Source organism: Gymnodraco acuticeps, unplaced genomic scaffold (genome assembly GCF_902827175.1).
Source record: "Gymnodraco acuticeps unplaced genomic scaffold, fGymAcu1.1, whole genome shotgun sequence".
Classification (NCBI taxonomy): Eukaryota; Metazoa; Chordata; class Actinopteri; order Perciformes; family Bathydraconidae; genus Gymnodraco; species Gymnodraco acuticeps.
The window spans coordinates 3436680-3461094 of NW_022991435.1; the positions used below are offsets into that span (position 1 = coordinate 3436680).

General features: G+C 38.6%; 2 protein-coding genes across 2 annotated transcripts; one reads left to right on the plus strand and one right to left on the minus strand.

Moving 5' to 3' along the window:
• Positions 1-10800: 10800 nt before the first annotated feature.
• On the minus strand, positions 10801-14002 carry rps28 (ribosomal protein S28). The gene is made up of 4 exons (XM_034195933.1): positions 13788-14002; positions 13447-13494; positions 12507-12629; positions 10801-10936 (listed from the first exon to the last, which is right to left on the minus strand). Exons 1-3 carry the CDS (start codon positions 13824-13826, stop codon positions 12507-12509), a joined length of 210 nt encoding a protein of 69 aa, XP_034051824.1. The 5' UTR covers positions 13827-14002; the 3' UTR covers positions 10801-10936.
• Positions 14003-15026: 1024 nt separating this feature from the next.
• On the plus strand, positions 15027-19324 carry si:rp71-39b20.4 (potassium voltage-gated channel subfamily V member 2). Its single transcript, XM_034196201.1, has 4 exons — positions 15027-15565; positions 15683-16316; positions 17162-17287; positions 18472-19324. Exons 1-4 carry the CDS (start codon positions 15027-15029, stop codon positions 18799-18801), a joined length of 1629 nt encoding a protein of 542 aa, XP_034052092.1. The 3' UTR covers positions 18802-19324.
• Positions 19325-24415: the final 5091 nt, after the last annotated feature.

Consider the following 24415-nt stretch of genomic DNA (forward strand, 5'->3'; position numbering starts at 1 on the left):
GCTGAGCACACAGCCCTGGGGGGCTCCGGTGTCCAGCAGTAGAGCAGAGAAGAGTGAGTGTGACCACAAATCCGAAACTGCCTATTCAATCATATTTAGTATTTAATCATAGTTAGACTAAAGCTGCTATTAGATTTATTGTTACATATAGAGAGAGCAAGGCTAGACAGTTTTTATGCAAGTGAATATTAAAAAAACACATTTCCACTAGGTTACCTGTATGAGGCATTGCCTCATAACAACACCTGCAGGCGTTATTTTCTCTAGTGGTTTATTTTTACTAAAACTCCTTGCACACAATTCATTATTATCAAATAGGCATATTATTTTTGTGTAAAAGAGGTGTCCGTTACATTTTGAAGGCACTTGTGAGATGAATTAGTAAATATTTAATGACGGGGAGATTTCTTTAGCGAGACATTTTATGGCAAAGCCACATTTGCACTTCAAGAATGATCAGATGTCACATTAAGTTAAGGACCTCTGACCATCTGTTCTCTGCTGAGTCTCTAATGACTGACCTGATCCATGTTTAATCTTAAATCCTGAAACCTAATTGAAATTGAATGGCCTCAAAGTCCTTTCAGATTTGTGTTTTTTTGTGTTTTCACAATGCTGGCCGCAGGTTGTTTTCAAGGTTCAGCAGGCCAGACAAACATATTTAGTGAGTCTTCTCAGGAGACGTGTGATAGCGTTAGTTCTAGTTAATTATTTAGCATGTGTAGCAGTTTTAGTCTGGCTATGAAAAACAGTTGTTGTATTTTGTGTTATTTAGTTTTTGTTGTTTGTGTTGCCTACTTTTAAGATGAAACAGTCTTTGCCTGCAGTAAAAATGTTTGGTTGCCAACTAGAGGTATGTTGGCGGCACACTTATTTCCAAGCAGTCAAAACAAAAATCATGTCCAATATTTGTCCCACTGACTCCCTGAGTAGATATCTAAACACTGGCATGATTAGCAGATCAATGCAATCTTTTATAGCAAGTGAAAGTAACCTTGCATGAAAATATTTTGGCTAAAAACTAATCAAAATTTCCAAGTCGTTTCCTGTTAAATATTGACCCAGCTTGGCTTCCTGCATAAACTCTCATCAGGTGTGTCAACAGCTACATTTTCTTCAGATGTATCATTTCAATTAAAGAGTAAAATTATTCCTGGATCATGTTATAAAAGCAGATTGAAACACATCTGAAACTCAACTCTGCTGTGAGATATTTGAGATTTGATAAAATGTTATTGACTGGTGGAAAAACCTTTTTAATCAATGATTTTATCACTGAGCACAATCTCGATTTTATGTTTTTAACAGAAACTTGGATTGAACAAAATAACAGTGCAGCTGTTCTTATCGAATCAACCCCTCCCAACTTTAGTTTTATGAGTCAGGAAAGAATGCATAAGAAAGGAGGTGGAGTTGCTATTCTGTTCAATGATTCCCTTCAATGCAGGAAGACATCGTATGGAAACTTTGATTCTTTTGAATATGTGGCCCTTCGGCTGAAATGCTCCTCTCGAGCTCTGTTCCTAAATATCTATAGACCACCCAAATACTGTGCAAGCTTTTTTGATGACTTTACTGAACTGCTGTCTATAGTGTGTATTGACTTTGACCGTCTAGTCATTGTTGGTGATTTTAACATCCATGTTGACAACCCCCAGGACAGAGGGGCTAAAGAACTGTTTTGTGTTCTTGATAGCTATGGACTGACTCAGCATGTGACGGAGCCCACGCACAATAAGGGGCACACTCTGGACTTAATTATCTCAAAGGGTCTGAATATCTCTAAGGTTGTGGTGACTGATGTTGCACTCTCTGACCATTCCTGTGTTTTCTTTGAGAGCTCTATTTCTGTTCACAAAAATGTTCAAAAAGAGATAACCACAAAGCGATATTTAACTGAAAATACTAGGGAAATGTTTACTCAGAATTTTTCTACCACACTTGCCCCTGCTAACATCTCAGTAAATGAGCTAGTAGATCATTTTAATTCAAAAATTAAAAATGTTATAGATGCCATTGCTCCAACTAAGGTAAAGGAAGTGTCTGGCAAGAAAATATCTCCATGGAGAAAGGCCATGACCGTGAAAACAGAAAAAAGCGAATGTCGAAAAGCTGAACGCAGGTGGCGAAAAACAAATCTCTAGGTTCACTTTGAAATCTATAAAGAGAGACTTGGCCTTTATAATTTGGAATTGAAAAACGCACGACAATCGTTCTTCTCTGACATCATTACCAAAAACAAAAACAACGCACGTGCCTTGTTTGCTACCGTCAACAGACTAACTAACCCCCCAGTGTCAGTAGCCTCTGAATTTCTATCCACCAGGGCGTGCAATGATTTTGCCTCCTTCTTCACTGACAAAATTCAGAAAATAAGACAAGCAGTCAGTGCCTCTGCATCAGGAACAGCAAATGTGTTGTCCCTATGTCCACCTAACATCAATTCAGACATCATGACACAATTCCATCAGATTAATGATATAAACCTAGAGGACATTATTCAACTTCTGAAATCCTCCTCCTGCTGCCTTGATATTATTCCAACAGGATTTTTCAAAGATGTTTTGCCTTGCATGGCCTCAGATCTACTTCATATAGTAAACAAATCTCTTCACTCAGGTATTTTTCCACAGGCCCTGAAAACTGCAGTCATTAAACCGCTCTTAAAAAAGAATAATCTAGATGCTTCAGTAATGAACAATTACAGGCCCATATCAAACCTCCCATTTCTAGGTAAAATCATTGAAAAAGTTGTTTTTCAACAGTTGAGTAATTTCTTGCATTTAAATAACTGTTTCGATGTGTTCCAGTCAGGCTTTCGTCCAAACCACAGCACTGAGACTGCTCTTGTAAAGGTCTTTAATGACATCCACTTAAACACAGACAGTGGCAGAACTTCAGTGTTAGTATTATTAGATCTCAGTGCTGCGTTTGACACTGTTGACCACAGCATATTACTAGACCGACTGGAAAACTGGGTGGGACTTTCGGAAACAGTTCTAAATGGGTTTGAATCCTACTTAAAGGACAGAAACAACTTTGTTTCTATAGGTAAATACACATCTGAGTTGACAAATATGACATGTGGGGTTCCTCAAGGCTCCATCTTGGGGCCTCTTCTCTTTAACATCTACATGCTACCACTGGCTCAGATAATGAAAAACAACAAAATAAGTTACCATAGCTATGCGGATGACACACACATTTACGTAACAATTTCACCAGGAGACTATGCTCCAATTCAAACACTGAGTAAGTGCATTGAACAAATCAATGACTGGATGTGTCAGAACTTTCTCCAATTAAACAAAGATAAAACTGAGGTAATGGTTTTTGGAGCCAAGTTAGAACGTATAAAAGTTAGCGCTGAGTTTCAACAGTCACATTAAAACAGTTACTAAATCAGCCTACTATCACCTAAAGAATATATCTAGGATTTAAAGACTAATGTCACAGCAGGATTTGGAAAAACTTGTCCATGCCTTTATCTTCAGTAGACTGGACTACTGCAATGGTGTCTTCACAGGTCTCACTAAAACATCTATTAGAAAGCTGCAGCTGATTCAGAACGCCGCTGCTCGAGTCCTCACTAACACTAAGAAAGTGGATCACATCACTCCTGTTCTGAAGTCTTTACACTGGCTTCCTGTGTGTCAAAGAATAGATTTAAAAAATATTGCTACTGGTTTATAAAGCACTGAATGGTTTAGGCCCAAAATACATTACCGACCTCCTGCTAAATTATGAACCATCCAGATCTCTCAGGTCTTCAGGGACTGGTCAGCTTTCTGTCCCCAGAGTCAGAACTAAACACGATAAAGCAGCGTTCAGTTATTATGCTCCAAATATCTGGAACAAACTCCCAGAAACCTGCAGGTCCGCTGCAACTCTTACTACTTTTAAATCCAGGCTGGACTTTTCTTTTTGTCGCTGCTTTTAATTGAACTATTCATATCTTAAACTGCACTGTAACTTTTATCCATGTACTTTTTCTTTTAATGTTTATTTTATTAGCTTTTCTTTTTAATGACTGATTTTAAATGCCCTTTTCTTAATGTCTTTCATTTTTTGTAAAGCACTTTGAATTGCCTTGTGTTGAAAAGTGCTATATAAATAAACTTGCCTTGCCTTGCCTTGGTGTATCTCATATACTGCTTGTATTCCAATCGACACAATCTGTCCCTTTCTTTAGCTGTGAGAACAAGCCTGAACACTAGGGAAACAAAACTGAAGGAACATAACACAACCTTTAACCCAGATAACCTTATTTGAGTTGTTCAAGCAAGTTGACTAATGTGTTCTGTACATAAGATGACTGTTGACAGAGTGGAAGACTTGCTGATTTATATAACTAATGTTTCTTAACGTTTGACAGTTAACTACTGACTCACTGTCTGCAAAACAAACTGTGACAACAGATATCACAAATGCTGTAGAAGGAAAAACTTCAACATATGAGAAATGTTTTCCTTGCCTTAATTTAATTATTAGTATTTAGTTTGTTTTGTAAATATAACGCTGCATCTAAATCCTACTAATTAACACATTTGTTAAGTCTTTTCAAAACACAAAGTCCCATTAGGTAGTTACCACTGCCCTGGTACCTTCAACAAATTGGATTGTTGAACTAATTAAGCTCAGTTGCAAACAAACGTGTATGATACTCACACATTTTGATCAGTCAGATGATTTCAACAAATGAACACTTATGATTTTGAAGCCTGAATGAAATTGCCAGAAGTAAATGGCTAACAAAGGGTTATAAACAAACTACACCTCGGTCAAATGACTTCAACTTGCCTTCTACTGAGTAGATGAGTTTCCCCATGCAGCATGATAACGTTTAAAATCCCTAACAACCTCAGTAGTCTCAGTGCAAAGCATTAAAACGTACAACTGTTGTCTTGTGATTATACAAAGTGTGAACATCTTTAAAGGTTGTTGTTAAAACAGACTTTATTTTAAAAAAAAAGCTATTTAAAATACCAGTTGACTTTGAAGAGAGGGTACCAGAAGTGCAAACATTTTTGTGTTTTAGGACTCATTCCTGCAGCCCTCTTGAACAAATAATACACTTTTCCAAAATGTTTAACTACTGCTTAAGGACCATTCCTCTCTTAACTGAAAACTGCAAGCAAGTAGTTCCTCTTCTCAGGTAAAGTTGAACCTAAATCAACATTAAGATCACAGCTCTCATGTATAATGCACATAAAACAAGTCTGATCACATAACATATTTTCACTCAGTGCTATAGAAGCACTAATGGAACCTGTGGAACAATACCCGACTGTTACTGCAGGCAGTAACCTGTGCCAGCATTCATGTGAGTCCAGTCCACAGAGATTTGTTTTTAAAGTGTTTACTCGAGGACGTGTGGCTACAGGCCCATCATCAGCATCAGACCCTACGTTTCAGCCTGGTTTAGTTTCTGTCTGTCTTTGCACCTGCTGTTTGTGCTGGGACATTGTTATGCAGCAAATTGAAGAAATATATTTGGTCAAGTCACATGCATTGCAGGGGACGAAGCCTTAACAAAATAAATGAATGGCTTGTTTTTATGACCTTCACACACTGGAGTCTCCCCCTTTTGCACTTTTGCTTACATACAAGTAAATCAAAAAAGTCCAAGCTGTGTTTGGCTTGTTTTTTCAACCTCAAAGTCATTTAACTCGTTCTGGTTAATTGTTTATGTAGGACATCGCTCTTGCTAACAACCATCTTTCATTTTGTATTCTTCAATTCAATTCAATTCAAAACCTTTATTTATCCAGGTAAAATCCCATTGAGATCAATGATCTCTTTTTCAAGGGAGACCTGCAGCAGTAGGTTCCACAAGAAGACATAAACAACAGAACAACAAAAGGACATCATACAGCAAAATGTACAGGGATTACAATTTACATATTTAACCACAAGTACAGGTACCAACAGCATCTGATTTTGTAGCATCCAACCGAGCTTTAAAAACATGTAGTGGTACTAGCTTGGTAATTTTCCATTCTTTTTGCAGACTGTTCCATGTTAGTGGAGCTGCACATCTAAAAGCTTTCTTCCCTAAAACAGTCCTAGCACTTGGCACATTTAATAAAACCACAGCATGCGATCTCAGGCAATAAGTACTTTCAATTCGCAGAGAGATCAGGGAGCAGATATAAGATGGTAGTTTATCCAACATGGCTTTGTAAATGAAAAAGTACCAGTGACTGAGCCTCCGTACAGTAAGTGATGGCATAACCGCCTTGGTATACAGGGTACAGTGATGCGTAAGTGCTTTACAATTTGTCAAAAATCTCAGTGCACTGTGATACGCAGCATCTAACTTGCTCAGGTAATTGGCAGGTGCATTCATATATAACAAATCACCATAATCCAGCACAGGTAAAAAGGTCACAGTGACTAGCCTTTTCCTGGCCTCAAGCGAGAAACAGGACTTATTTCTGTAAAAGAAACCTAGCCTAACCCTCAGCTTTTTAAGCAGGTTATTGACATGAAGTTTAAAAGTGAGACAGTCATCAAGCCAGATACCCAAGTATTCTTACTAAAGCTCTCTTCATTTCTGCAGGTGATAAAACCTTGGCTTGCCCTCCTTGAGCCTAACAAGAGCAGCCTCTCCCAATGCAATGAATGGCAGGAAAGGATTATGGGAAGAGATGCTGGGTTTACTAAAGTTCAGAGTGTATGAAGATGCTTGAAAAAAAGAGAAGGACAGAAACTAGCAGAGGCAAGAGAGAAAGAGAGAGGCAGGGAATATCTTATAGTTACCTCTGGGGTAATTATGTTCCCTGCATCCTATGGGCCCCATTTGTAAATGTGCGGACCATGGCCAGGTTCAGTGTGTAAATCAGAGGCCTCTTCCCCCCCCCCGGATGCTCCATGACCTCCCTGCTGCTCACATCCTGTTAATCAGCATGGGAGAGACAAAGCCCCCCGCCTCCATCTTTATTCATCCTCTGTGAATACTGTACTTATTTTTACTCCACTGCATTTATTTGCCAATTGCAAGCATACATTTGTATTTTAATCTCTTAAGTACATTTTGCCAATATAACTTTTGTTCTTTTACTTAAGAAAGTTTAAATGCAAGGAATATACTTGCCATTAAGCAATTATAAGCATCATCAACTAAAAGTAACTATACTCACACCTGCAAAACTGTCAAACTCTCAGCACTTTAAAATGGATTACATCCCAGCTTTCACTACTACTGGTCATTGAGGGAAGGCATATTAACAAAGATGTGACTATAAACAAAAACAAAAGTGTTGATGTCTCAATCTCTTTATAGATAATAGAAGAAAGATTTTGAGATTTAGATATGGCTCAGCCACGCTCTTGTTCTGACTGATGTGTGCACGTGTGCCTCGGTGTTGCAGATCCCAGACAGTGCCTGCAGACACACATGTCCACTGCTGCTGATCTCTCAGAGCTGAGTTTGACATTGGCATGCAGATAAACTGTGAGTGACATTGGGGAAGATGTTTCCAACCTGGTATGCCTGTGCTTCAGGGATAGAAACGGAAGAGGAGAGATGGTAAACACATACCACCCGTAAGTCTATATGGATGGGTGAGGCAGGGGGATGGAGAGGTGTGGAATTCTGTTGACAGGGGATGTTAGGTGATTCCGAGTTGTTTGTCAAGCCCAGAGCTGTTGTTGACTGTGAAGCCTGCTGAATAACAAACTGGGAATTCCCTTCAAGAATAACACTTCTCTTTTCTTTTCATCTGTAGGACAAAGTGCATTTAGAGGATAAAGCAGGTGCAGCTTTTTGAACATGAGTCAGACTGAAGCTGTAGGACCTGTTTATAAAATCTTTTTCAGTTTCACTCTTACATATAACTCTGTCTCTGCTTCAAGTGCAAGCCATCTTCTTGGTTTTGCATGTCTAACTTTAACTTAAGGAATAGCTGCCAAGAATTAATTGGTTGGTGTCAGTTGACACTTTGGTTACTAGCCGCAATGCTGGTTGTGTTTTTACCTTTTGAGTCTGTGTGTATGTCTTCATGGCAAAGTTGGGGAAACATACTGTAGCAGGAACTACCACAGACGAGGTTTTGAGTACTGTGCCAGGTTTTATATTTCTGTCTCTCTATTTCTGTTTATTCATTTCATCACGGTGATGGTCCCTGGCCACATTCTTTGGTAGATTGAGATCAAATGAAGGCTGAGTTTGAAGATGGGTGTGGTCTCTGGTCTGAGGAAGGGTGGCAGAAGTTGTGGGGTAGGAGGTAGGGAAAGGTTCTATGTCCCCCCCACACACCCACTTAGCACTCCTGGCCCAATTTAGCCTCGCTGCCACTCTGATCCTATCGCAGACGGTCTCTAGTTTCACATTATTGTTGATGCTCTCTTGGCAAGAGCCACAGTAATTATTGGAAGTTTCAAAGCCTCAAGACGCAGCTGCAATACTCTTTTCATTGGTACATATGATGGTAAATAATCTGCACAATGAGAAAACAAATGTATACACTTTTTTCATTCTGCACGGATATGCCGATGACTATGACAACCAAAAGCACAATGCTTTTATAGTCGTTTTCCAGCATTCTCTTTCCACTCCAGTAGAACATATAAGGGATTTGGGCCTACCTTAAAATAGGGTCCAATGCATTTTGACATGTTTGTCGGTTATGATTTACTGTGTGTTTTAACTTGTTGAAAGGTCCCACTGCTTGCAAGCCAAAGCCATAAGAAAAACAAGCAACCATAAAAAGCTGTGTGGTGTAAACAAAACAGTGGAAAAAGTTGTAGTGTTTTTAATATGGTGAGTGTTTTATTTATTTAACAAATATGAAATGCTAAATCAATGCACTGTTTATATACCTGTCAAAGCAGTATGGTATAGTACCACTGTGCCTGGTAAATACACTGCTTTCACATCACTGTTGATTTTAAGTCAAATAAAGTCATTTTTCTCCACTGCCACCATTCAAAGCTCTGTGCAAAGTAGGTCAAACTGAGACGGAAAGTATAAGGACATTTAACATACAGAATACATTCTGCAGCCAAAGCCCAACACACAAATCAAACTGCTTTCCTGTTCAAACACTTGACTCCTTCATAAACCTCAAACTGGAGTTCACCCAAATACCTTCTTGCTGGAAAAGCAAGCCTGTCAACCAAAATCTTTAATATATAAAAATGTGAGGTTAGAAACATTTATCCAAGATCATGCATTGTAAAAAGTAATTGGCTTTAAGTTATTTTAAAACTGAGCAGTTATAGATCAAGCTATTCAGCATCAGATCATCATTTGCATTAGCATCCCCATTAGCACTAGCATGAGCATTTGCTAATATTATTAAAGCTCTGGCTTCATAGATTGTTGTAAGAAGCAAAAGTTGATCCAGAAGACACAGGACAAATAAAACAGCATGAAATAGGGTGGGACTCATTTGAAATGTCTCATCTCATTAACATTTCAAAACCTACCAAGATTGCCAGTAAACTGATCTGTATTCAATCATCAGGATTTGTTCTTACAATGCAGGAAGGATTTCTGCACATTGACAACACTTGATTCACATGAAATAAGCTTTGATACAGCTTGGTTATAATCAACACCTTGAAAAAGCAATTCAGGCGCGTGTGAATATGCCTTGACGACGCCATGAATCCTTGCAGCCAACAGATAAGTGTTGTCACACCCAGGAACAAGAGTGGAAAGCATCTCCACTGGCATCAGCCGTGATGTTCTGTTCAGTCATTGCACTTGTTACTATCCACAAGTGTAGAACAAGTTAAAGTCAGGGGAGGTGGGCTGGGAATAGGTTCTTAGAGCAGGTAGTTTGCCAAGAGGCTTGTTTTAAAACAGCTCATCCTTCAAGACAAGACTCGGGGATGAAAGCCTGTATTTGTTTTCTGATCAGTGAAATTAATTTAAACTCCCCAAACAACTAGGAGTGATGCTGCCCTCTGTTGGACAGAATGTAATACACATAACCTTTTTTCCATGATCTAGGCCTAGTGAACCAAATGAAGACATTGCATCTGTGAATGTCTTCAAGAATGTTATCAGACAAACTCACTACACTGCACGGATGGGCTGATATTAAAATTGCTCAACAAAAAAATTGCAAGCTTCCCATGCTTGTAAGAAAACAATATCCTTTTTTGTGGCAGTAAGTAAAGGTGAGGCTATCGTGTATTACTCTATACATTGCAAAGTAGCCAATTATCTAATTATATATTAGTCGTTTTATATTATCCAATTATGCAAAGTGACTTTTATCTTAAAAACGAAATATAGTTGACGTAAAGCATTAATATACTTTTGCATTCAATTGAAATGGGAGTTTCATCCCACAGGCCATAAGAATGTTAAACACCTGAACTTTTGAAAGAAGATACATCAGTTTGCAACTCACATATATCAATATTCCAATTACTGTATATAGACTCTATTTTATCTGTTTGTGTTGCACTGTTCGAGGAGCCTGTGACCCAAGATTTTCATTGTCATAACTGCCCCGTAGCTATACACACGACAATAAAAGCCTTGAGTATCTAGATTTTTGATCATTTCAAAAAGGATACAAATCTCATAACTTCATGAAGTAAATGTACATTGAAACTAAATCCTCTCAACGTCCACATTATAAACTACATTTGTAACACGTTAGCATATTTATTTAAACAAGATATCGTCACTGATGTAAAGGAATGATAACTCTGCAGTGGATTTACACACTGGTGTGAAATAATCACTAATATGCCTTAAGCTAAATGTAATGATAATATTTATGAATTTTTTTTTTTTTTTTACTATGAGTATGAACAAAGTAAAAACAGAACACCAACTGATCTTAATAACCAAATTTATTTCATAGCATCTGAACAAGTGTCAAATAAGACCACATTTATTCCATAGCATCTGAACAAGTGATATCGAGTGATTCCTCACTGCATTGGTCTCGCATCTCACAGCTCAGGGGCACTGCAAAGAGAAACAAATTGAAAAAGGTCAACACACCACCTCAAACTCAACCAGCATAATAAAAACAACATTTTCCAGTATAAAACAGCAGGGTCTTTAGTTCAGGTAACGGATTGCTAAATCTCATTTGTAATTTGTGAATAGACAGTGCTACGTATTCGACTCAGCCACCTGTCGCCTTCACTCGTCTGGTGATTCAGGAGGAAATAAGTCCACGAAGAGTAAACCAAGTGCAGTCATGACAAGCTTACAATATGAGTGGTAGACAACCATTCATCACTAGGTTTACTAAAAATAAATATGAATCCGTTACATAACACAGGCATAATCCTTGATTTGAGAAGCTTAGCGTTTCTGTTACCGAGTGTCAAAGAGCTCTAGTTTAAATTCTACGGTCATTTCATAAAGAGAGACTATAGTGTTTTTATATTTGACTATTAAAATATGTTTTAATAACATGTGGTCTGACATACATACATACAGAGGACATGACATAGGAAAACCTTTTTTGTGGGTCAACACTTGTTGCAGGATTCAAATATTAACTTGCTGAACATTGTGCTTGAGCAGAGATTATTTCTGGTTGCACAAGCTATTTAACGAGACAAGATGCATCTAAATATTTTTTACACTCACTTTATTGTATTAAATTATACACGTGCCCAGTTCAAAATAGCAGCCTAAGCCAATGTTTTTTTTTAAATAGTTCTCTAATGCAGTGTTTTTCAAAGTGGGGCCCCGCCAGGGGGGTCACGCAAAGTTTAAGGGAAAGGGGAATTTTTTTTTTTTTTTAATGTAATTAATAACTGCATATCTATCAATCTATGTGTCCTTTGATACCAATCTTTTAATATTTTTTATTTTATTGTTTTTAAATCACACGACCGCCCTTCAAGCCAATCAGAATCGAGCTGCCGCTACTGAGAGTGAAACTGAGTATCTGCTCAGCTTTTGGAGCAAGTGAGAGCTAGTGAATATTTCGCTCTGCAGCTGGATGAGAGCATGGATGTAGCAAATATTGTTGTTTATATATGAATATAAATATGTTTATTGTTAATATTAATGTTGAATATTATATATAATATTATTAAGGCATAAGTAGCTTTCAAAAATGCTAAAAATATATGTTAATTGTTCATATTACTGTTCAAAATTATATAATATTATAAAGACAGAAATCACTTTAAAAATATGTTTACTGTTGATATTACTGTTTAATATTGTGTTAAGAATGTTTATAACAGAAGACACAATGAATGTAATGAATGACAAACAAAAGATAAATACAATTTTTTTTTTGAAGAATAACTGATTATTAATACAAATATATATTAAGAAAATGTATTAAGCTGTATGATTAATTTGTCATATTTTCCATCATATTGTACTCCTCATTAAAAAAAAAATTGCAACAGGTGGGTCCCCGACGGAGGATAATGCTATATGGGGGTCCTTGGCATGGCAAAGTTTGGGAACCCCTGCTCTAATGCACAAAGTTAGCTTGATGTACTCTAACACCTACTAGTGAACACTCCTAACAGACATGACTGACTGGGTTTATTCCCCTCACCTATCGCAGCCTCCTGGCTTCTCTTTCAGACTCCAGAAGTGTCAGCACATCTCCCTCTCTGACGGGGCCCTTCACGTTCCTGATGATGGAGCGGTTGCTGTCGTCCATGAACTCAACACGGACCTGTGTGTTCAGATGAAGAGACATGATCACAATTAGAAAGAGATCTACAGGTACATCCTAGTTAAGAAGTTAGTGTCCTACACAGGTATTACCATTATCTATATATCGCCATTTTCGTAAATACACAGAAGCTTGTTGAATGTTCAAATGTAATGGTGTATCATAACAAAATATACTTTATGATCCCCAGGGGAAATTGAACTGTGCAACATACTTTTACCATCCTACATGTGTTTATTACCTTTAGTTACCAAGAAGATTTGGATTAATGGTGTGATATATAAAATCAACCCTTAAAATGAAGTAAATTCACAAGCTACCCTGCATTATACAAAGTCATTAAAACTAGCTGCACCTTTACCAGCTTTGATAACACTTTAATACATCAATATTTATAATAAAAACAAATGTTATAACTTATTCTGAAATGGGCCAATCTGCATTATGAGTACTTATAATAAGTACGTATTTTGCGTATATTTTGATGCCACTTTTCCTTGAGTACCTTTTGATAGCAGGGCTTGTAACAGAGTATTCCTTCACTCTTACTCAAGTAAAATATGCGAATACTTTTTCCACCTCTGCTTGAGACTAAAACGCAAGCCCTTACGTAGATTTGTAGGATGTAAGAGTTGTCTTTTTCCAGGTAAAAAATAAAACAATTAGACGAATAAACAATTGCATTAATCTACAACGTGGGATATTTCGGGATGTACTGTGTTTTTTAAAATATAATTATGAAGGCTTTTGCTAAACAAAAGACGCGATGAGAGACAAGCCCTGTATTAAATGGGTAAACTGCTAGCTGTTAGCATACCTGTGTACATTGTCCCTGGGAACCAGTTCTTCCGAGCACCTTGGTGACCTGTTAAAAAAAACAACACAAGTTATAATGTAGATACGATATGTTAAATTAAGCTTGTTTTCTTGTGTGAACTAGAAACAGTATCAAACCGTCTACAACAGGCTAACAGTGGGCAGGCTGTAGCATGGACAGGCCTCCATGTTGGAGGCATGAGCGCCGCTGTGCCTCCGCTAAACTATGTTCTAAAGTAGTTTTAGCTTCAATATTCTAGGACCGTATATTACATTATTCGTTACTGTAGCCCTCTATCCGTTCGGATATGATTATTTTCGCCTTATTATGCATTTTCTTACTCTGGCGAGCTTGATCGGCTGCACGCGGCTGGCGTCCATGTTGTCAGGTTAGACCGGAAAGGAAGTCACGTGGTGCGCGGCAGTGATATATAGTAAATGTAATTCTTGTTTGTTTTTTTTACGTCCCAATTTTGTTAAAAATGTTATCAAATTAAAACAATCATATATCAAAAATAAATGTATAAATAACACGCAATATTATTTAAAATAATTGAAATAGTATTTAAGATACCCACTTCCTTTTCCGGGGAATGGCCAAAACCATTCACACACTTTCATGGGTGGAATCCAGGGCTATACCATTCATCCTTGTATTGTAATCTTTTCTCCAATAGCACTTATTTTAACTTTTGATTTGATTGAAATTTAATATGGAATGTCTCTATAAGGTCAACCGTATTTTTAACATATATTCATGCCGTTGTTAATTATTGCCTGTTTTTTTATTGTATTTGTTCAGAGACACATATTTTCCATTTCTCTATTGCAGCATCAAACACATAGGCCTATTTATTTTTTAAGCATATTCTAATTATTAGAGTGCATAGTTAAACTTAATCATAGTTGTATTCTATACACTGTAATTTTGTTTTGTTTAATCAAAATGTGATTTAACTTTGACTATGCTATGTTCTGAGAAACTAATGTAAATATCCATTTAAAATGAATGCTCCAATGCCAAACAGGAATTATATTATTTATAACAAAAATATATTTTCTAACATGATGATTTATACCATTTATTTATTCTGTGACTTTAATTGAAATACAAACTCAGGCTTATTTTTGACTGTTATTTTTAGCTGTACACTATAGCCAGTGTAATATAACTGCAGCATTCAAACGAATTCCCTGTGCTAAAGCCTCTTCATAGCATTGTTAGCTTTACAACACTGTGATCACAGCACTCTCTCCGCCTCTCTCAGAACTCAAAGCCTTAAATCACAACACTAATCCTCGTGAACAGTATTTTTAACTTGCGTTTGGACAGAAAGAACAGCAATAGGATTAGAGAATCAGTAAAGAGGCTGAATCCCTCACTCATGCTGTTGATCTTCTTGGACACTGAGAGACAAGCACGGTCGCTCTTTCTTCACATTTATTTCAACCTGAAAGCATTTTTTTCAGAGGACGATATTAAGCCTTAATGGAGATGTCTTTGAATACTTATTGTTTTTCACTGACTTGATTGACACAAAACCGTTGTTTGTTTGTTTTGTTTTCTGAGGATCTGTCACAATGGAGGCTTTAAAGCCCAATATCAAAGTACTGAAAAAGCGTCGCTCGAGTCTTTTTGCAACCATAAAACGGGAAGTGAGTTTCTCACACAGCATTGAAGACCAGGATTGTGAGTTCCCCTTTTCACAGGACAGCTCTATAAAACCATGGACATCTATGGAAAACCTTGATGCACCTGATGAGAAAAAAAAGACGGGAAAAGATCAGGAAAAACCTGTGAAAAATCCTAGGAAATCAAACATTGTCAACCTTAATGTAGGCGGAAAGGTATTTCACATTCCGACGCATTTGATCCTCAAACACCCAAAAACCAGGATTGGAGTCCTTGTCCTCTGTAAAGATCCGGCCAAACGTCTGACGCTCTGTGACGATTACAACGTTCAGAACAACGAGTTCTTTTTCGACAGGGACCCCATGTTTTTCCACTACATCTTCCACTTCTACTGCAGTAATGTCCTGTGGGTGATGGATAGTCTCTGCCCTATCCACTTTGAACAAGAGATGTTATTCTGGGGGTTAAAACTGAAGGACACTCCAAGGTATGCTGTAGATACTGAATATTTACTTTGTGTAAAGTAGAGGTTGGTCTGTTGCTTTTTGTGTAATTTAAGCGAACGTTTCTCTTCAGAATAGACAATACATTTTGTTCTTCCCAGGTGCTGCCGCATTCTGTTTGAGGAGAAAGTAGACGACATCAGAGACCAACTGAAGGTGAACCAGGAGTTGATCGATGAGATTAAGCCTCACCAAGATGACGATGGATACAAGAAGATGTTTCTCGGAGGCTTAAGGAAGATCCTCTGGGACTTGATGGAGGATCCTTACTCCTCACTATCAGCAAAAGCATTTGCCGTGTTTTCCAGTCTCTTTGTGCTCATCTCCATTGTTGCCATGACAATGAACACAGTAAATGAACTGAGGCAGTACAAAATTGGAGGCAAAACCTACATGGAGTGGGTAGAGATATCTTCCATCCTTTTCTTCACCTTGGAGTACTTCTTGCGTTTACTCACCACATCCAACATCAAGCATTTTCTGAAGAGTGCCCTGAACTTTGTTGACGTGGTCGCTGTAATGCCCTACTTCCTCCAGATCATGTTTGAAACATTTGTAATGGACTCAGAAGACATTGGTGCAAAAGAGGATTTGAAGGCCATGGCGAGGGTCAGCAAAATCAGCAAGGTGCTCAAGGTGGTCAAGTTGATGCGCATCTTTCGTATTTTGAAGCTTGCTCGTCACTCAACAGGCATGAGGGCTTTTGGCTTTACCATCCGACAGTGCTCTGAGCAGGTATGGAGGCAAATATATGAGAAACACAAAAATACTTTATTGAGGGGACGTGCACAAATAAAACAATGGATCCCAGCTAACTCACATACGAAGTTAAGGCTATAATAATTGATTTACAATAAAAGTAAAACTACTCATATTAATGAGCCTGACACAGAACGATTACACACACTTTAGGGTCTTTCAACTCATGGTTTTTGTTTTCACGCCTGCCACTTCCTGCCAAGCTCTTAACTGCCAAGAGACAAAGTTTACTGCTAGCTCGTAAACAAAGTGGTGCATTAAGCAGCTAAAAAGCAGATATTTCCCTCAAGAGTGCGCAGAGACCATAACAAAGCCAACAGCAGATGCTAATGTTGCTTCTTCATCATTAAGCTAACAAGTCACTGTATCAACTTTATACAGCTTTGTATGATCATAACATTAAAATATGTTGAGCTTATGTTCCCTGCCGCCTAAATCCCCCCAAAATCCATTGATGAATGTGTACTGTTTATCCTGGGAACTTGATAACTCAGGACCCACGAAGAGTTATGTAAACCTTCGCCATTTTTAAAAGAGAAGAAGCACAGTAAAGGCTTTGTTGTTTTTAAGTCGAGGTGGTAAAAAGTAATTACGCTTTAAGGTGTTCTTGGCAAACTGAAACTGAAAATGTTGCTATTCATTTAAAAAAAGATCTGCGTGACCATTTTGTAGTAGTTCATGTACAATATTTAGGTATTTTAGTTCAGTCATAATACAGCTTAAAATTGTCATGTGACTTGCTGGTTGTCTTCAATGTATGAATAGATCTCCAAACATGATTGGGCACAGCTGTTTACATGTACTTTTCTGTCACTATGTAGGTGTGCTGTCTGTTTCTGTTCATCGCCATGGGCATCTTCACCTTCTCTGCTCTGATGCACTCTGTGGAGATCGATCAGCCTGGAACACCGTTCACCAGCATACCAGACGCCTGGTGGTGGGCAGCGGTGAGTGGAATAAACTTCAACGTCCAAATCATCCTAAACTCTGGTTCTTGGTTTATTTTCTTGACCTTGACTAGAGAGGTAGAACTCTATTTTTGCTGAAAAACATTTGTATCATACGATCTTAGCTGCATCCAAATAGTGTAAAGTCAGTTATTTTTCCCCTTTCTTACCATTTTCCTTGACCTTGACGGACACGTCATGAAACAACATTATTTGTATGGAACAACTAAAGGTACTAAGCATTTAGAAGATGGGACCAACTCTAATGGTAACTCTAATCTTCTTATAACTCATGGCATTTCCCCCTAAAGGTCAAACTATTCTTTTAATTATTGGAAAGAGAGATAATGGTGTAAACCGAATATTGGACTAAACACATTCTGACCACCAAAGAAATTGCAAAAGATTCCGGTTTCTTTTACAATTCTAGTCGATAGAAATTGTGTCAGATACATCCGGCAATTGACTATGGGGTATAGGATGCAGTACATTTAGCTAATAAACTATCTGAACTATATGCTAATGTTCAGGAATACATATTCAAAGGATCCACCAATACTTTTGATTTCCTTTAAATCATTTGTTGCAAACTATGGTAATTAAAAAATAGTATTTCTTTATCATTTCTTATGAACCATGTTGTGTTGTTCTGCTTAAAAATAATAACTTCCCCAAACTTTGGTTGCTTTTTGTTTTAATTTACTAGTCTATTTTTCCAATTTCATGAACTGTCATTTAGGGTCATTTGGGTTGTATTCATCTGGTGGCAGCTGTTACTGATATGTGTCTAATCCCCTCTAATACGGTGTAATGCATCTTGTTTGTGGCTAGACAGAGTGATTGCATTCGAGAGACGGAAAGTGTTGAAGAGAATTTGATCCTCTTAACTCTCATCTTAGCGACACATCAACTGATCAGTACAAGAAACATTTTAATTATTGCACTCTCCAAGGCCAAAGGGCATTTTAGGATAGGCACGATGAGGATGAGCATTTGCTCTTTGGGGGTAAAAAGGGAAATCCCAATTTTACATTCTTCCACCATCTTAAGTTATAATTTTCAAAAAAATAATCAAAACAGAGGCACAGGAGTATTGAGCATGGGGATCCTGCCCCTTGCTCTTGCATTTTCTTATTTCAAATAGTGCTGCATGTATGCTGACTCACTTGATTCTTTTCCTACAGGTGAGCATCTCTACTGTGGGCTATGGGGATGTGGTCCCTATCTCCTATATGGGCCGCTGTGTGGCGTTTGGATGCATCTCTTTTGGCATCATCCTCAACGGCATGCCCATCTCCATCCTGTTCAACAAGTTCTCAGACTATTACGCTAAACTGAAGGAACAAGAATACACATATTCAAACACTGTGCGCTCATTCCAGCTCAAGAAACGTCTGAGGCGCAAGTTTGACAACTGCTTCGAACCCCAGCTGGAGGAGTCTGACGACGAGATTCACTATCGGCCCATTGGAAGGCAAACTGTCCACGAGAGCGAGGACTTAGCTGCCCAATAGTTTAAACCTTGCACATTCTGAAAGGCCTTATCACCAATGGGTGGGGAAATCGTGAGACAGTGTCTGCCTCCCAATTTACAGCCTACGTGATTTAAGACAATCCAGGGGAGGGGGCAATGGAGGCGGTGGCAAGTTGAGATAAGCTTTAAGCTTCAGCTTTGCAGTAGGTACTGTTTGCACGCTATGGCCGATGACTCCTCTGTCAAATGGACAAGATGCTCCTGCTGGACAGCTTGTTGTCGGCTTCCAGGAATAGTACTCGACTGCTACTAATTCCAGCTTAACTGAAGGAGGAGGTCAAGGAATAACATTATTAAGAAGCAATGTCATACTTTAATCAATTTAACAGGAAGTGCTATACATAGTCTATTTTAAACAGCTAATCTCTTGACATTCTTGATTTTCCACACAACTGCAGTATAGCCTTGATTTAAATACCAGTCAGTTTTAGCATTGTAGTCATTGCCTTCTACTTTTCTAGTCTAAGAAAATACAAATGTACAAGCAATAAAGCCTCACAGATTTCTGTGAATGCATCATCATGATATTATTGACAAATAAAGCATTTATTTATCTGTCTAGTCAGCGTGCTCTTGATGTTGTGAGGGGAGGAGAGGTGAACCAGGGTCTATCACAGGAACAAACGTGCAGTAGTGTAATTTTTATTTTGTCAAGGATTACCAGGATTTGCGCTTAGGCCTCCTGCCCGATCAGACAACGGCAGAAGTCATGTGCTGTGACTATTTTGATGGCACAGATAATCGGATCAGGTGTGCACCAATTTCAGAACCGGCTTAAAGGTGGGGTATGTAATTCACTTCAGAAACACTGTTTGTTATATTCAATGGAATGCTCTTAACATCCCGAGAGCAATGAATACATTAAATGCTTTGACAATAAATACATACAAAAAACAAATTCATCTGTGGAAGCCGTGGCGCAGTAAAAAGCACGACCAATTATTTTAGCCGGCCCGGCCAAAATAACTGGATGGCCTACCTGCCTGTCAGCCTTCCATCTTGTGCACAAACTTATCTTGTGCCCTCATTGGTCATGTGCGCATTCGTGTGTGTTGGAGGAGGGGCTCTGTAAGGAAGTCTGAAGGAAGTGGCAGATTTTTTTCGGCTGCGTAGTTTCAAATTCTAGCGCACTCGAGCTGGTTTCTCCATTCTTACATACCTTTTAAGATGGGGCAAATAAATAAAAAGCTAAATCTTATCAGACGATATCTGATGGGTTCCAAGATTGCATTTCAGTCAATGCATTTTGCTTTTTGAGCTTTTTAAACAGACTATTTTCCAACATTCAAGCAGCCAGCTAACACTTATTGGGTCAATACTAGTTGGACTGCAAGTGGAAACCAGAAAACTTCCAATACCAAAATCTTGTCCTATTGCCAACAGATTCTGCATGTGTATGTAGATATCTATTCATGTATAGGTTTGGACAGATTATGATCCGCTTTCAGGAAGGATGGAAGTAACATTTGATAAAGAAGGAAAAACTACTTTTTGGGCTACAGGTTACATGGGCATTGTCAATTACTGTATTAAAGTCATTCAACATGTCATTATTTGGCTTGATCACAACAGGGAGGGAGAGCTAAACTCTCTTGACCAGAGGTGTGAGGATCAAGCATGACCCTGTCCTGCGTTCAAGCCGTGACCTGCCGGCTTTGCTTGGCTAAAACCAATAATGAGATTCCTGTCCTGGGCAGCAGTTCTCTGAAGACCAGAGAGCTATGAAGCACATTTATATTGTATTGATTATTCACTAAATGCAACAGACCACGATTACAGTTTACTCTCGAACATATGTTTATGTAGATTTACACACCTTTTTCAACTGAAGAGGTTCCTCCACTCATGGCAAAACACCCAGCACATGCACTGGTTGCATTTGATATAGAAAAGCAGAGCCCTGTGAAGTATTAGCTCCCGACTTCTCCCATATGAAAGACCATTTCTGCATATTTATGAGAAGTTTATAAAATGTATGTTCAATGAGATGATGTGAAAATCATCAGATTAATATAGCTATTACCCCCTTGTTATCTACAAAAATAATTAGTGAAGGAAAAAAACTATATCCAGTTTCTGTGTTTTTTGACAGCTTTAGTGCTTTAAAATATGTTACTGTATGAACTTTAGTCAGAAAGTGCAAACAAAAGCTGGCCAAAGAGTGTTCATTTATGATAAGTATTTCATTTTACAGGCATTTTCTAGATATTTCATAACATTTTGATGTATATACATGCTTTATTTTTTGTAACAAGAGTCCAATCAGTTACTGCAAATATACACAAATATTTTTCTCCTGCAAATTCTGAAAAATGGGTCAATATTTTATTATGTCATTGTTTTTCTTTGTTGTGCAAATGCAAAAAACTACAGAATACAGAGTACAAACACGCTGGAATTTATTATATATAAAAGTACTTGTTCCACAGACCGGTTACAATTACAAAAAGAGAAAGAGCACCCCATCTTGTATTAGCCTCTCTCCACTATAATCAGGACCATCCACATTCCCTTGAGACAAACTTCCATTGCTATTAACAGACACTTGGCTCATTTGTCTGAGGGACGATGCTTCCTGTCTAATAGTATTACAGGATAATGCGAAAGATGCCAGTGGTTTAGTAGTAGGGGTGCACCGAATGGGAAATTCTTGGCCGAAACCGATACCGAAAATAGGAAACAGTTGGCCGAAAACCGAATGCCGAAAGGCCGAAAATGATTAATAGAAATATATATATATATAATGTATACATTTTTTACCAATGTTGTTCAGCTACCTGATTATGGAAATAGACATGATTATGGCAAAACTTAACTTAAATAATAATCACTATTATGGGTCCATAAAACATTTATTCAGCACTTTTGAATGCATACAGTACATTTATATATGTCATGTATTATTGCTAAAAACATTATATCGCAGTCTTAGTGTCGCCAACTCGTTTCTAAAATGCAAAGACAACAAATTCGTCTATGATGTATTTTCGATCAGACGAGATCTCTCTCCCCCGTCTGTGTGCGAGGGGGCGGGGCAGTTTACACACACGCAGCTGCTACATGCAGCGGAGCACACTGCGGAGATGGCGGAGAGAACGCGCTCCGTATGGGCTCAGAACAGTCTCATAATACACACATGCACACAGAAGGATTCAAACTTGTATTTCCGGATCCATACTTGTGTTTTTCAATGCACACACAAATGTATTCCGTTTCATATACATGTAAATAAAATCCAAATACAGAATTTTTTTTTACATATGTATTTTTGATCCTCACATATTTGTTTTCCGTTTAAAACCTCTGCACCTGCAAACACAAACAGCTTTCTGTGCACGGATCGCTTTGCATTCGTGTGTGGGTTTTATGAGACTCCCCTGACGGTCAGCCGATTCGTACTTGTAATTTTTTCTATCTATAGCCAATCAGATGTCTCCTTCATTCTAAGCCAATCACATGAGCGCGCCCCCACGAGGGTAAGATTACTTCATATACGCATTTTGCGCAGTCCGATCAGCTCGCTAAACAGAGGGCGGAGCATCAGGTGATCATGCAGAGCAGCGTGTCTCAGACTCAGCAGCTGATCTGATCTATCTCTTGCATCCGGTTATACTTCACTCGCGTTTATGTCCATATCGATCAGATCCAGCTCTCCTGATCGGCCTTTATAGAGAGCACCGATCAAACTATTAAGAGTGAATATCGGCCGATAATGACCGGCGGGGCTCCCCCCCGAGGTCACTGTCTAGCACTGGCTTCGTAGTGCACTGATCGATTAGGCTAAGCTAACCTGTAGCTGCTCCCTCCACACTCACAACAACTTCATACAGACATAAATAAAGCAGCAGTATTCGCAATCGCCATACAGGAAACACACATTTAAAACGGTTTTGCCTGCCGTTTTTGTGTACACAAGCATTCATCAATGGTTTGGAAAGTGGCGCGGTGCCTTAATAATATAAAGGCTTGTATTTTCGGGCATTTCCTGTTCGGAAAGTGGCGCTGTACTGAGAGTGGAGGGTGTCCTGAGATTAGCGCCTGCAGGCAGGCTCCATGGAGCTGTCAGCTCCGGACTGCGCAAAATGCGTACATGAAGCGCTACGTCATGAACGCAAGAAATCTACCCTCGTGGGGGCGCGCTCATGTGATTGGCTTAGAATTGAGGAGACATCTGATTGGCTATAGATAGAAATAATTACAAGTACGAATCGGCTGACCGTCAGGGGAGTCAAAAAACCCACACACGAATGCACAGCGATCCGTGCACAGAAAGCTGTTTGTGTTTGCAGGTTCAGAGGATTTAAACGGAAAACAAATATGTGAGGATCAAAAATACACATGTAAAACTTTTTTCTGTATTTGGATTTTATTTACATTTATATGAAACGGAATACATTTGTGTGTGCATTGAAAAACACAAGTGTGGATCCGGAAATACAAGTGTGAATCCTTTTGCGGATCATGAAATACAAGTGTGAATCCTTCTGTGTGTATGTGTGTATTATGAGACTGTTCTGAGCCCATAGCTCCGAGGTGTGGTTAAACTTGACCCGTCTCGATGTGGAGAATACTTGTTACCATAAGTGCAATAAGAGTTTAGCATGTAAGCACGAGCAATTTGTCTAAACATTTAGCAAAAGTGCACCGCATGCAGACGGAGGAATGTACCGGGTTCGACCGTCTTTCTAGCAGCTCTGTAGCCCCATCCAGGAGTAACGTTTCCACGTCAGGTGTTATGTATGCTAGCAGCAACACACGGAGTTAACTACATTATACAAACATGGGTTAATGATTAGAGGTAACTGAGTTATTTAGTTTGTTAAAATTTCAGCTATTCTGTTTACAGTCTGTCATCAGATTATTTAATACGATTTGTTAAAGGCTCAGGGCAATCTCGATGACAAATGTCAATGTTCCCCCCCCACTGTGAGCCAGCCGCGAGCATGGTCGCCGCGTCTTTATTACGTCATCACAACAACACGTTAGGTTACCAACGTAAGCCTGTTCTGACATTCGGTGATATTTTTTCGGTGCTAAAACCCTTTCGGCCGAAAGCCGAAAGGGCCTTTTTAACCATTTTCGGCCGATAATTTTCGGTGGCCGAATATTCGGTGCATCCCTATTTAGTAGTGTCGTCAGCATAAATTAAAACTCAAGAGTACCCAGAGATTCTGTCTGTCTCCTGTGACTCAGCCAGGACTGACTGGAGGGGAATATATGTAGTCAAGAGGGACATCAGGTGAGGGAAATACAGACAGACAGGCAGAGGCCCAAACCCAATGTTGGAGAAGAGATGAAGATCAAAATCTTGACTTTAGTTTAGCTTGTAAAAAGTTATATTTCATATATCATCTTTGTCAAACCAGAAAAAGTGTGACTATACCTCATACACAAGCATATCAATTTGAATGAACTTAGAGCAGTATACATGACATACAAGGGCCTCTATTGTGCAAACTCCACTTGTTCATGTATTTGAAAAACACTTGTGTCCCATCCGTGATAAGAAAATTAGTCGGAAAGTTTCAGGAAAAAATATTCTCTCTCTTTTGAAGTCACAACTGTTTTTTGGGGTTGGGCGAAAATTAGACAAT

What these genes read in the sequence shown, in the direction of transcription:
- rps28 (XM_034195933.1), bottom strand. Translation starts at nt 13,826, where the DNA reads ATGGACGCCAGCCGCGTGCAGCCGATCAAGCTCGCCAGA. An exon ending in AGCCGATCAAGCTCGCCAGA is followed by an intron (nt 13,495 to 13,787) that starts GTAAGAAAATGC and finishes TTTTTTTAACAG; the next exon opens with GTCACCAAGGTGCTCGGAAG. An exon ending in CCCAGGGACAATGTACACAG is followed by an intron (nt 12,630 to 13,446) that starts GTATGCTAACAG and finishes CTGAACACACAG; the next exon opens with GTCCGTGTTGAGTTCATGGA.
- si:rp71-39b20.4 (XM_034196201.1), top strand. Translation starts at nt 15,027, where the DNA reads ATGGAGGCTTTAAAGCCCAATATCAAAGTACTGAAAAAGCGTCGCTCG. An exon ending in AAACTGAAGGACACTCCAAG is followed by an intron (nt 15,566 to 15,682) that starts GTATGCTGTAGA and finishes TGTTCTTCCCAG; the next exon opens with GTGCTGCCGCATTCTGTTTG. An exon ending in TCCGACAGTGCTCTGAGCAG is followed by an intron (nt 16,317 to 17,161) that starts GTATGGAGGCAA and finishes GTCACTATGTAG; the next exon opens with GTGTGCTGTCTGTTTCTGTT.